Source organism: Capronia coronata (assembly GCF_000585585.1).
Source record: "Capronia coronata CBS 617.96 chromosome Unknown acBCG-supercont1.3, whole genome shotgun sequence".
NCBI classification, from domain to species: domain Eukaryota; kingdom Fungi; phylum Ascomycota; class Eurotiomycetes; order Chaetothyriales; family Herpotrichiellaceae; genus Capronia; species Capronia coronata.
Genome location: NW_006912895.1, coordinates 3,001,943 through 3,013,480, shown reverse-complemented (window position 1 = coordinate 3,013,480; position 11,538 = coordinate 3,001,943). Strand labels below are relative to the sequence as shown.

The 11,538-nt window shown below is 51.6% G+C and overlaps 4 protein-coding genes across 4 annotated transcripts; 2 read left to right on the top strand and 2 right to left on the bottom strand.

The window, feature by feature from the left end:
- Positions 1-1,473: 1,473 nt before the first annotated feature.
- A1O1_04392 (uncharacterized protein) lies at positions 1,474-2,541 on the bottom strand (the record flags this gene model as incomplete). The annotated part of the gene is made up of 1 exon (XM_007725286.1): positions 1,474-2,541. One exon carries the CDS (start codon positions 2,539-2,541, stop codon positions 1,474-1,476), a length of 1,068 nt encoding a protein of 355 aa, XP_007723476.1.
- A 1,312-nt stretch (positions 2,542-3,853) lies between these two features.
- Positions 3,854-7,425, bottom strand: A1O1_04391 (PAB-dependent poly(A)-specific ribonuclease subunit pan2; the record flags this gene model as incomplete). Its single annotated transcript, XM_007725285.1, has 2 exons — positions 3,854-7,234; positions 7,297-7,425. 2 exons carry the CDS (start codon positions 7,423-7,425, stop codon positions 3,854-3,856), a joined length of 3,510 nt encoding a protein of 1,169 aa, XP_007723475.1.
- A 672-nt stretch (positions 7,426-8,097) lies between these two features.
- Positions 8,098-8,773, top strand: A1O1_04390 (uncharacterized protein; the record flags this gene model as incomplete). The annotated part of the gene is made up of 2 exons (XM_007725284.1): positions 8,098-8,113; positions 8,169-8,773. The coding sequence occupies 2 exons, from the start codon at positions 8,098-8,100 to the stop codon at positions 8,771-8,773; spliced, it is 621 nt and encodes a 206-aa protein (XP_007723474.1).
- Positions 8,774-9,876: 1,103 nt separating this feature from the next.
- On the top strand, positions 9,877-11,511 carry A1O1_04389 (uncharacterized protein; the record flags this gene model as incomplete). Its single annotated transcript, XM_007725283.1, has 4 exons — positions 9,877-10,440; positions 10,597-10,764; positions 10,897-11,002; positions 11,252-11,511. The coding sequence occupies 4 exons, from the start codon at positions 9,877-9,879 to the stop codon at positions 11,509-11,511; spliced, it is 1,098 nt and encodes a 365-aa protein (XP_007723473.1).
- Positions 11,512-11,538: the final 27 nt, after the last annotated feature.

Below are 11,538 nucleotides of genomic sequence, written 5' to 3'. Positions count from 1 at the left end.
ACCAGTCCAGACCCAGTCAAAAATGTTATACAGTGTTCTGGATTCGTTTGGCCTGTTTTTAAAGATGATATGAATATGAATATGAATATGACATGACATGAGATGATGATGACTTGGAAGGATTCTTGCTCTTTGCTATTGCTGTTGCTGTTGCTGTTTTGGTTTCGGTGTGGGTTTGCATTTGGGTTTTGGGTTTCTCCTGAAAATTATATCTCTTGCATACCTTAAGGTAGCCTTGCCGCAGTATATATACGTATATACGTACAACATTCGAGAACTGAGACATGGAGATTCTTCACGGGGAATAGTAGCAGAAGATGATTGATTGAACATTACTCTCTATTTGTCCCCCTGGCCTCGGTTGGGAAATACACGTTTAGGCTGTACCGGATTCAAGGATTCAAGGATTTAGAATTCGCTTTTGCTTTTGCTTTTGCGCCGTCAAGCGACCTGGCTCACTCGTTGTCCTGTTCATCGTATCCCGTCTCATGTTTCTGAATTATGATTTCTGTAGTCTAAGTTCCGAATGATGATCTCTGAAGTCTGATCCCTGCCAGTCATGTGGTGCAGTGGTGGTTGTGTATTTGTTATGTGTATTTTCCTTTTCATGAAAGCGGAAGAGAGAAAGGCCACGAAGAAGGAGGAATTAAAGGGAGGGAATATGTGTGACTTTTGGTTAGTTGAGGGACTGGTTAAGGGACTAAGTTAGAGAGGAGAGAGGAGAGAGGAGAGAGGAGAGAGTAGAGAGTAGAGAGTCAGGACGTCAGGACGAAAGACTGAAAGACTGAAAGACTGACAGCGGTAGACTCGAATACAGAACCTGATATTGATCTGGTCATAGATGACACCCGCTGCACTGCTGCACCGGTGGTCAAGACTCAAGGTAAAGGGATCATCAGGAATGTTCATTGCCCTCCGCATCGGATTCCGAATATAAGGAAAACTGGGACACAGAGTCGTCGATGTGGATTGCAGACAGCGTGGAATGTCTTGTCTTGTCATGTCTTGTCCCAATGGATATTCAGAACCAATAGTTGTCTCGGAGCAATATATCGATTATGCAGAATCTGACTTTCATAATAGGGGTTCATTCATCTTTTCCCGCCATGACTGATTGATTGATCGATTCTTCATACACAGCCTTACCAACCGAACCACCAGCAGGTCGTGTCCCCAGTCCTCTCTTCGGCTGGTCGTGCAGGACAGAGCACTGCTGTCTCCAAGACTGGCGACTGTCACCATCCTCAGTTTTGGAAAGTGAGTGGAATTGAACAAGTCCATCTCTCGACACGACATAGGGATTTTGGATAGCCTTACTTAGTAAGTGACTCGACTCGACTCGACTCGGACCTGGTCCTGGTCAACGACGAGGATGAGAGTCGCAGCCCTAACAACTTCTTCCTTGATCAACGCATGGGTGACCCATAACGTCCGACTCTCTTCCTGATCGACCCCATCTATAGCCATTTTTCTTTACCGCTGTGGTCCATATCCATATCCATATCCATACCCATCATTTTTATATCCAGTGTGAGCCGCATAGCGATTATGGTTTTGGTTTTGGGCTTGACTGTAATTGAAATCGTCCATCCGTATCGCTGGCGCCGCGGTGCGTCCATATTCAGGACTCGAAAAAGGCTGACCCGGTGGTCGACGCCCTGTGGTATAATTGGTGTTGTTGTTCTTGTAGTTGTAGTTATAGACATTGTTGTTGAGAGGTTGTGTTTCTCTCTCTCTTGCTCTCTCTCTGAAAGCAGGATGTCGTCTCCCCTCCGCATTGGCCCTGTAATCATGAAGTCCATACGGCACATCATCACCATGACCATGACCATGACCATGACCAAGACCATCATGAACACCACCGCCACCACCGCCGGGCAAGAACCCCGAATTGAAATTTGAATTCGTATTGGAATTGGCAATATCACCATCACCATTACTGCTCCTACTATCCCCACGCAGATGATCACCCACCTTGAAATCCCGCAGCTGCTGTAGTTGTAGCGTCGAATCCCTCGAATCGGCCATCATCATATCATATCTCCCCAACGCCGTCTCCGCGCGCCGACTCCGGACATCCAGCACGATCTGCGCGACCTGCGCGACCCAGCCGAAGACCGTGAACGAATACAAAGCCTTGTACGTCCGACACACCATCATGCCGGCGTCGGAGGCCCAGTTCGCGCGGCTGCAGCTGTGGCCGAGCGTGCCGTACATGTTCCATGTCAACAGGGCGAGGGCGACGGTCCAGATGGTCAGGATGAGGAGGTTGGTGATCAGATTGAAGAGCGGCGAGAGGTATGCGCACGAGTAGATGATGCTGGTGAGGACGAGGGTGAGGAGCGAGGAGAGGGTTGAGGCGAGGACCAATACGAATGTCCATGGGAGTTTGAATCCATCTTGTCGAAGTTGAATGCAGAAATAGATCAAGATGCCTGACGCGATACCGCTGCATATAAATGATATCGCTCGTATGATGTGGAATGGGCGTTGCGGGTATACTTGTGGCCGACTCTTCATTTTTGTCTTCGTCTTGGACATGGTGGAAAAGGGGGGAAATGAGGTAGTGATCAGGGTAGTAGAGTCGATCGGATCCGTGCAAATAGTTGAAGGAGCTGTAGTAGGGACAAGAGAGGACAACGAGGACAGGAGAAGGAGGTCCCGTTGTTGCGCAGGTACAGGTGCAGGTTCGGGTGCAGTCTCGGCTCTTAGTGTTTGTCTGTCTGTCTCTCTGTCTCTCTGTCTGTCTCTCTGTCTGTCTGTCTGTCTGTCTGTCTGTCTGTAGACAGACCTTAAGGCGTAGGTAGTGTTAAAGATTCAACGTACTTGTAGTCGTCGTCGTAGTAGCGATGGGACAGTAGTAACGGTTCAAGTCTCGCTGGGCCAAGTTCAGGCGATTGACTTGGGTGTCGTCGGTCGGTCGGTCGGCCAGCCAATGTGAGACTGGAGACTGGAAACCGCCGCTCAGGGCAACGCGACGCGACGACAGCGACGCACAGGTAAATTGAAGCGAGGATGCGTTCGTAATTGAGACCCCCGTGCGGCGCGGCGCGGCGGATATGAGACGTGTCGTGCTGCAGGATCCGCTGGCAGATGGATATGGATTCGAGGTGCCAGTGGAGGATGTTGAATCAGCCCCCCTGGATCTTGGATCCTGTATGTTTGACCCTTGACCCTTGGTGCCTGATCAGTTGGTTGGTTGGTTGGTTGGTTGGTTGGTGAGAATGAGGCTGAGGCTCTTATGAGATGTCTTACGTACACATGCGGAGATCTACTGCAACGAGGAGATAGATAGAATATATACCGTGGATATAAATACTAGTATCTTAGTAGCAGCAATTCGCAATCCACAATTCCCCAGTCTCCAGTCTCCAGTCTTCGGTCTCTAGTCTCCCTCGCGCCAATCATCAGGATAGACTTCTCACTAAAGGCTGAGAGGCTGACTGGAACTCGATCCATCTATACGACAACAGTGCCAACAGTGCTAGATGATAAAGAATCCAGGAACAATCAACGACAGAAACAGATGTCTCCGATATTACACGCCTGTGGGGAGATGTGAGATGTGAGATGTGAGATGGGAGATCTGAGATCTGAGATCTGAGATCTGAGATACAGGATCCAGAGCATGTCAAACCCTCCCCCGTAAACAACGCACCCACAAGACTGACCGCATTCGAAACAGTGCAGTGATTCATGGTATCTCTGTTTCTATCTGCAGCGATTCACTAGGTAGGAGCTGAACGATTGATCTCCTCGTCGGCAAGACACCAACCTCTCCATCCTCCGTCAGCCTCAGCCTGCTCAATCCCCTTCCGCTCCCTTCTGTCCAGTTCCAATCTGACCCTAAACATCAACGCAGTGGACTCTCCTTGACAATCCCATTGCCCGGCACAAAAGTCCCCGCGCCCGCCGCGTTCAATCGAAAGCCTCCTCCCGAATTCCCACTGCTCCTCGGCGCCGGAGGAGAAATGGGCAAAGGGGTCATCGACATCAAGTCCGGTGTGTTTCGTCCACTCGGCGCGGCGCTGTTAGCTGCTCCCGTGCCAACCCCGTCGGGCAACTGCGTGCCTCCAATACTTCGTGGCGGAGGTTTCCAGCCGTACTTGACACCTTTGCGATAGATGTCTTCGATCATCTGTTCCACGACCCCGGCATCTTCATATTCCTGGTATTTCCGCCAGAGCCGCAGAGCCATGCGCGCGTCCTCGATGCTGTCATGCCCGTCCACCTGCGCGTCGTCAAAGGTTTCCTCCTGGATGTATTCCTTAAACACAGCCCACGCCAGGTACCGTAGGGAGAATCGTCGATTCTTGCCCGGGGCCAGATACAGAAATTGCGTGTCAACCGTCTGACTTTTGGGGACGTGGATGTTGACTTTGCGGAAATCCGAGGCCAATCCGTGCCCGACAAAGACGCAACCTAGGTTCAGTAGAATCCACAGTTTCTTGTATGCCACTTTGAGAGGAACGAGGTTGTGAGCGGAAACCTGAGGATCGAGATCACCCGGTCGAATGCCCGAGTATTGTGTCTTGTAATCCACAATCGGTTCATAGATGGTGATGTAGTCGTCCACAAACGGAACCCCTTCCAGTTCTCCTTGCCCACGGAGAACACTGACCCGAGCAAGTCCGGATTTGGCCGGTCGGATGGTCTCTTGAGTCCCATCCGCCTTGAAATTGATCTCCGCCTTCTCCAACTCGACAAATTCCGTGTCCAAGGCAATCGGCGTGCCATGTTGGGGATGTTCCTCCGGCGACAAGATCTGACATTCCTCTTTGGGGTAGATTCCGTTGATGCTGTAATGTTGATAGAGTAAGGTCGTGTCCATGTTCTCCTTCCAAGATGGATCCAGTTTGCCATGGGCACTCTTGACTTGATAAGCCACCACGCTGGGCATCTTCCAGTTCTGGTTGAAATGCAGTGCTTCTCGGGGATCCACGGGCGTCACCAGGAAGTCATTGAACAGATGCCAGTTGGGAAAGACTTTATGGTTGGGCGAGATTTCAGGTCCATTGCTAGAGACCTCGACGTTCACCATGCTGACCAGATGCGGTTGGTGTCTCTCACTCGTGTCGATCTCGGCCACGAAGCCTACCAGTTCGTAGATCACCAGGTTGGGCGATCGGTTTCGCATATGCAACGCAAGATCTGCTCCTTCGAAACAGTAGACCGTTCTGTCTTGGATGATGATCCCGATCTCGGACGGAAGCCACCCTTGGGTCTCCCACAATCCACGCATTGCCGAGTTACTGGCCAGGGCGGTATTGATCATCATGACCGATGGTAAATGCCGGATGGTCTTGCGAATGGCGAGTTGTTGATATCGTCGACATCGACTGCACCACCCTCGATTCTTGGTCTCTCGTTCGATGGTCGTTTTCAGAATCGACGCGAATTTGAGCAGTCTCATTGGGCTTTTCGGGTCGAGTTGAGGGTACACCAGGTCGTGCACGTAAGTGCTGCCCGTTTTCGTGGTTTCGTTGTTACAGTACATGCAGCGAATTGCTTCATAGGCATTGCTCGCAAGGACCTCGTCAATCCCCTCGCTGTTGGCAGCCATCGTCCCATAATCGTGGGCCATTTGTTTCAGAAAGAACCGGTTGACGGATTGGATGGTCGTGGAAAGTGGCGTGCCATTGGCCAGAGACAAATGTTCGAAGAGCCCCAGATTCGCAGCTTCTCTAGAGGCACCAAATGCTCTCAGGAGGTTGGTTGCCTGGCAGTTCTGGCCTTTAGCCTTTTCTAGCATGTCGAATAGAAATCCAAATTCGCAAAGCAGACAATTGCCCGCCACACACGACGTCGCTGCATGTTGTAGAGCCACGTTGCGGACCAAAGGGATGAATCGATAGAGCTGGAGAAGAGAGTTGACAAACGAGTTCGAAATATGGGTTTCCAACCCAGAATACGGCGTTTTGTTGTAGTAGCGAAAGTCGAAGTCGTCGACCCCAAACCGGCTGTATTTGATCTCGACGTTGCTGTACTTGAGCATCCGCTCCTCATCGGTTTGAGCTCGCCCGTTCAAAGAGATCCCGGCCAGCCCTTCGGCAGCGTCAGAGAGTTTCCTGCCATTTCCACTTCCGGTCGCTTCTTTCGCTTTCTCGCTCAAGAACTTGGGCGCAGCTATCGATGTGGCCACGTGGCCTCCTCTCTTGTCTTGGACTTGATACCGTCGAAGCTTCCTGGGGTTGAGATTGGGCGCGTAGTGACCCATCTCGGCTGGTTGCATATGAGGATAAAGAGATGGTTCCACAGCAACAGGTGGCGCGCCAACCTCAAAGACCATGTGACTGGGCCATGCAGACAGTAACGGCTCCGAATAATATGGCATGCCCACCGTGTTGAGTGGTGCGTCGTTCCAGTCAACGTGGGGGGTTGGCGGCGGAGCTGGGTCGGCAAATTCGGTTTCTTTACTGATGTTGTTGAAACGGACCTTGGAGGGAGACCCCCAAAGATATATCAAACCGTTTGTATCCGTGATGACTAGAGCATCCCCAGAGGGGGCTATTTCCATGCCCAACATGAACTGAACGTTTGCTTGTTTGAGCATGACATTGACCGGATTCATCAAGTCAACCACCTGCATCTGGCCTGTTTGTGATGCCACAAAGCTCGTTGTTTGCAGCTTCGGGTGCATCCGGACATATGCAGCTCCTGCATGGAAGGGAATGGGTGGGAGCGACGTGAGTGATTTCAGGTCATAGACATTGGCCAATGGATCAACAATCGGCACCCCCAGTTGTCGGACGGAAAAGCCGCATGTAACCAAGAAGTCATTGCGTGCATCCATGTCATTGACGGCGGTCGAGTGCGCTTTCCATTTTTTGAGGATGGCGTAGTCGTTCAAGCTGAGGACATGGACGTTGCCGTCGTCAGTTGCTGCACAGATGTGCCGGCTCTTCTTCAAGATGGTGTATTTGGCCTGAGCAGCATGTTCGGACACCACTTGACCTTTGTCGATGTCAATGATGAAGAAGGTGCTTTGACATCCTGCCACCAAGATGAGGTTGCTGGAAGCTGCATAGGTCATGCATCGGAGGTCGACCATCAACCGGTGGGAGATGTGCCATTGAGTCAAGCCTCTGCGAGTTACGAAATGGACACTGGATGCTGAGATAGAGACGATGCCCTTGTCATGAACCAACAATTGTTTGACGGGCCCTTCGCCGAGATGAGCCTTGACCGAGACATATCGCTGTAGTTCGGGTCCATAGAAAGCCGTGACTCGTCCCTGGAACGGAGGTGTGAGTCTTACAATAGAGATGGCCTCAACCACTCCCCTGTTGGACGTACCTGATCATTGCCAACCCATAGTAGTTCCTGTTGATCATCAAAGGCTACAGCAGTGGCGGGCGTAGGGATTGCATGCAGGCCAGAAGAGGGCACTGCAATGCGAGTGATTTCATCCCAGTCTGCCTCCATGGGCCTGATATTGGTTTTACTGATTGATCATGGATCACGAGAACGCGGCATCGTTGGCGGCCTGGAACCGATGAGCGCTCCTCGGAGGAGCTATTCACGCTCGCATTGGTGGTGGCAAGATGGAAGAGAAGGTGGTTTGGTTGTTGCTTCACTTTTACTTCGAGTTGGTGGCATGTTGAAGTTGAGGTGGAAGTCGATATTGTATGTGGCTGAGCAGAAAGTGGCTGGAGCTTGTGGCTTGTGGCGCCTGCGCTTCTCGTCCTTGTCCTTCGCAGTACTAATATCACAGCGCAGGCAAGTCGTCTGCTCTGCAGTACATTCGTAGTAGAGAGTAGAGTACGCAAGGTCTTTGTTGGCAGCAAATACTCGTCGGCGACACCCTTCACTCGACTGGGACGCCATAGCATTGTCTTTCTGCGATTTTGAACATCTGTATAGGAATCAAAAAGCTTACGACTTGTATTCTACCTATTCGTCTCCAGCTTCTGCCTTCGCAATCTGCACTACTAGTACGCCGCGTCCAGCCCTCGTCGCGCCATCAACTCGTGCCTGGAGTCGCAGTACCATAAATTCTCTCCGCCTATATCTCTGCTCTGGACGTCTTGCCTTTTACCCTCTCTTACATTTGACTTTTCCTCTTCCTGTCTCTCGCACGGGACATCAACCGTTACAATGGCCAGCTACGAGAGTAAGGATATTAAACATGTGCTATGCAAAATCCGAATACTGACTCCAGCCACTAGCCGAACATAATATCAATCGAGCAGAGCAATCGGAAACCCGCCCTCGTCGACCAGACCTCTCGTCGTTCTTTAGTCTTCTGTCTCAAATCACACCCGATCGCCCCGAAGAAAGAGCACGAGAACATGCTGTTCCAGTCCCTGGCGATGTGTCTGCCGCTTTCTCCTCACTCGCTGAAGCATTTCAATTAATACAAAGAGAAAATGAGCACGCAGACTCCGACCTCCTACAAAACATGATCGAGGCTTTGATGGGTGCGGCAGAACATCCACCTCGGGAGGTGAAGGGGGTTGACGAGGAATATATCGCTGCATTGGACCGTGTCAATATCAAGACGATCAAGAAAGATGCCGATTGCCCAATCTGCGGGAACACGTTCGTGGAGGACCCCCACCCGCTTGTGGTGCAGCTACCTTGCCATTCAACTCACATCTTTGATCTGGAATGCATCCGACCTTGGCTTCTGTTGAACGGGACATGTCCCCTGGACCGAATGGATCTCGCGCAACGGGAGAGGGACCGCAAACAAAAGCTGCTCGATGATATCAAGAAGAATGCCTCCCCCGAGGACGAAGCAGAGGAAGAGTGGGATGGCCTATATGGCTGAGAGCGAAGATGAATTCGAGCGTTCACCGCTGTATCTCTTCACGATAGCCGGTGGCATTGCTGTCACAGAACCCGAGTACATTCCGGTGGCTTTTCGCACCTTGACCACCGGCAACTCCATAACCGGCTTCCTATGGAAGGGTACCCTATGATCCATTCCATGTGGTCTGCATACCTCATTCGACATCACCCAAGCCGATATCTCAAAGCCAAGTCTACGGCCGCAAAGTGAACTCCGTGTCACATTCTGTTGGCTACATTGATCAGCAGCAATCTCACCTCATCCGCCTATACAACTTGAGGCACGACTAACGTGTAACGGACGGCTTTCTCGACGGACAGTTTCAGTCTTTACTCTTCTGGTGGGCTTTCTCAGCGGCAAAACCATCAGGCCACACCCGATGGTCGGTGACCGATGAGGGCATTCATGTTATTGAAGGAACGGTTCGTGCCTATTCTCCGACATCAACCACTTGTCCTGGCTCCGTACAGCTTAGCCGGTGGCTGTAGCGCCGGTGGAAGTACGAGTCCTGGATCTCACCGCGCCGCTGACAAATGCGCATTCCCTGGGTCATGTCTGGATATTCCCGGTATGCACATCTGAAAGATGATTGTCCGGGAACGATCGCAGAGCTTACAATATTGATACGCCAATCATATGACCGACTTCTTGTTCCTTCAACCTCGGCTGCTCCGAACCAACCTTCATGCAGCCATAGATTAAACATGAATACACAGAACTTCACCCACCTTGTTGATGTTCATCCTCTCGGCTTCCCCGCCCGCAGCCATAACATGCAGTGATATGATGCCTTCGGACCATGTCCCATTTCTATATTAAAAGCCACCGGTTCCTGCATGTTGTCCGCCCATAAGGTATTTCAGTAATCGTCAACCTTGAATACATTTATCTGTATGAATGTCGCCGCACTCGTCGTCCCGAGTCCGATTGAGGCCTACCATCCCTACCCCTGACAGACACGGCTGCTGAATACTGACCGCTTTCCCAACACTAAAGAACAGTGGCAGACCAGCTTGAGCCCTTCCCTCGCGACCTGAGCAGCTTTTAGTCCTTGCAGAAACTAACACAGGCCGACACCCACGATGCCTTCAACTCCCACTTCCACCCGTGCATGGATCGTCGCCAACTACCCTAAAGGCCTGCCGACGTTTACAGTTCCAGAAGGCGATGCCAATGCCAATGCCACATTCAAGCTCGTCGAACGACCGCTGCCGGCACTGGGCCCGGAGCAGGTCCTGGTGAAGACTCTCTTCCTGTCCAACGACCCGGCACAGCGCGTTGGCATTGAACCCTCCATCCCGCCGGAACGGCTGTACACCCCGCCCGTGAAGCTCAACGAAACCATGTCCGCCCTCGGTCTGGGCGAAGTCATCGCTTCCACCGCAGCCAGTCTACCCGTAGGGTCCATCGTCTACACCCGACCAGGATGGACAGAATATGCCGTCTTAGACGCCGCCGCGTGCCAGCCTCGAACCCCGCTCCCCAACGGACTCAGCATCACCCACTATCTCGGTGCCTTTGGCGGCCCAGGATTGACGGCGTATTATGGTCTCGTTGTCATCGGAGAGGCCAAACAGGGCATGAGAGTTGTCGTGTCTGGAGCTGCCGGCGCCACAGGCAGCATGGTAGTCCAGGTCGCAAAGAATGTATGTTGGTCTCTCCTATACAATCACCACAAAACATTCTACGTTACCCTCACGAAACCCTTGATCATGCGATATATCTCGCGTTCGTCATTTCCTGTGCTTCAGCCTCCTCATTGCCATCCTGTCAACTGTTAATTAATCCCGCCTACTATCTAGATCGTCGGCTGTTCCCAAGTCATCGGCATTGCCGGCTCCGACGAGAAATGCCGCTGGGTCGAATCCCTCGGCGCAGATATCTGTCTGAACTACCGCCGCGCCACGTTTGAACAAGACCTAGTCAAAGCGACGGACGGGTTCGTCGATGTATTTTTCGACAATGTCGGCGTAAGTTTTCTGTTGCTTGTTTTGACCCTTCAACAACTCGCCTGTCCAATGCAGGGCAGGACTTGTTGAATAAGGCCTAGATGAAGATTCGGGAAAGAGAAAAACTGATTGAACCCTGTGGTGTTATTCCAGGGCCACATCCTCGATCTCATGCTCGCCAGACTCAAGAGAAACGGCGTCGCCGTCGCCTGCGGCTCGATATCAGCATATAACTCCCAAGAACCGACCGTGTTGAAAAGTAAGTTGTCCTATAGTGTCTCGGTCCCTCTGCCAACTCTGTTACTATGTGGAATCTGCGTCAAGGCCCCCCCCCCTTTTTAGTCATCTCCTGTTCCTATCGTCTTCTTTCCTTTCTTCTTGGACAATGGACATTGAGGATCTCTAATCTTCGTTACCCTTTCCCTCCCCATCCACACCTTCGTCCAAAGGAGTTCCGATTGTTGGCGATATATCCAACAGAAGTCTTTTGCTTATTTTCTCTCTCCAGACTATTTCCAAGTTATCACCATGCGTCTCTCCATCCGCGGCTTCATCGTCATGGACCACCTCGCCAAAGCGAGCGAGACGCTCGAGCTGTACTCGCGCGCGGTGCAGGAAGGCAAACTCAAGATCTCGGACGCTAACGAGCAGGTCGTGCCGACGAGGTTCGAGGATATTCCGAAGACGTGGTTGAGGTTGTTTGAGGGCGGGAATACGGGGAAGTTGGTCACCAAGTTGATCCGAATTGAAAATAATATAATACTATAAATATTGGCGAATGACCTTCTGGCCTGA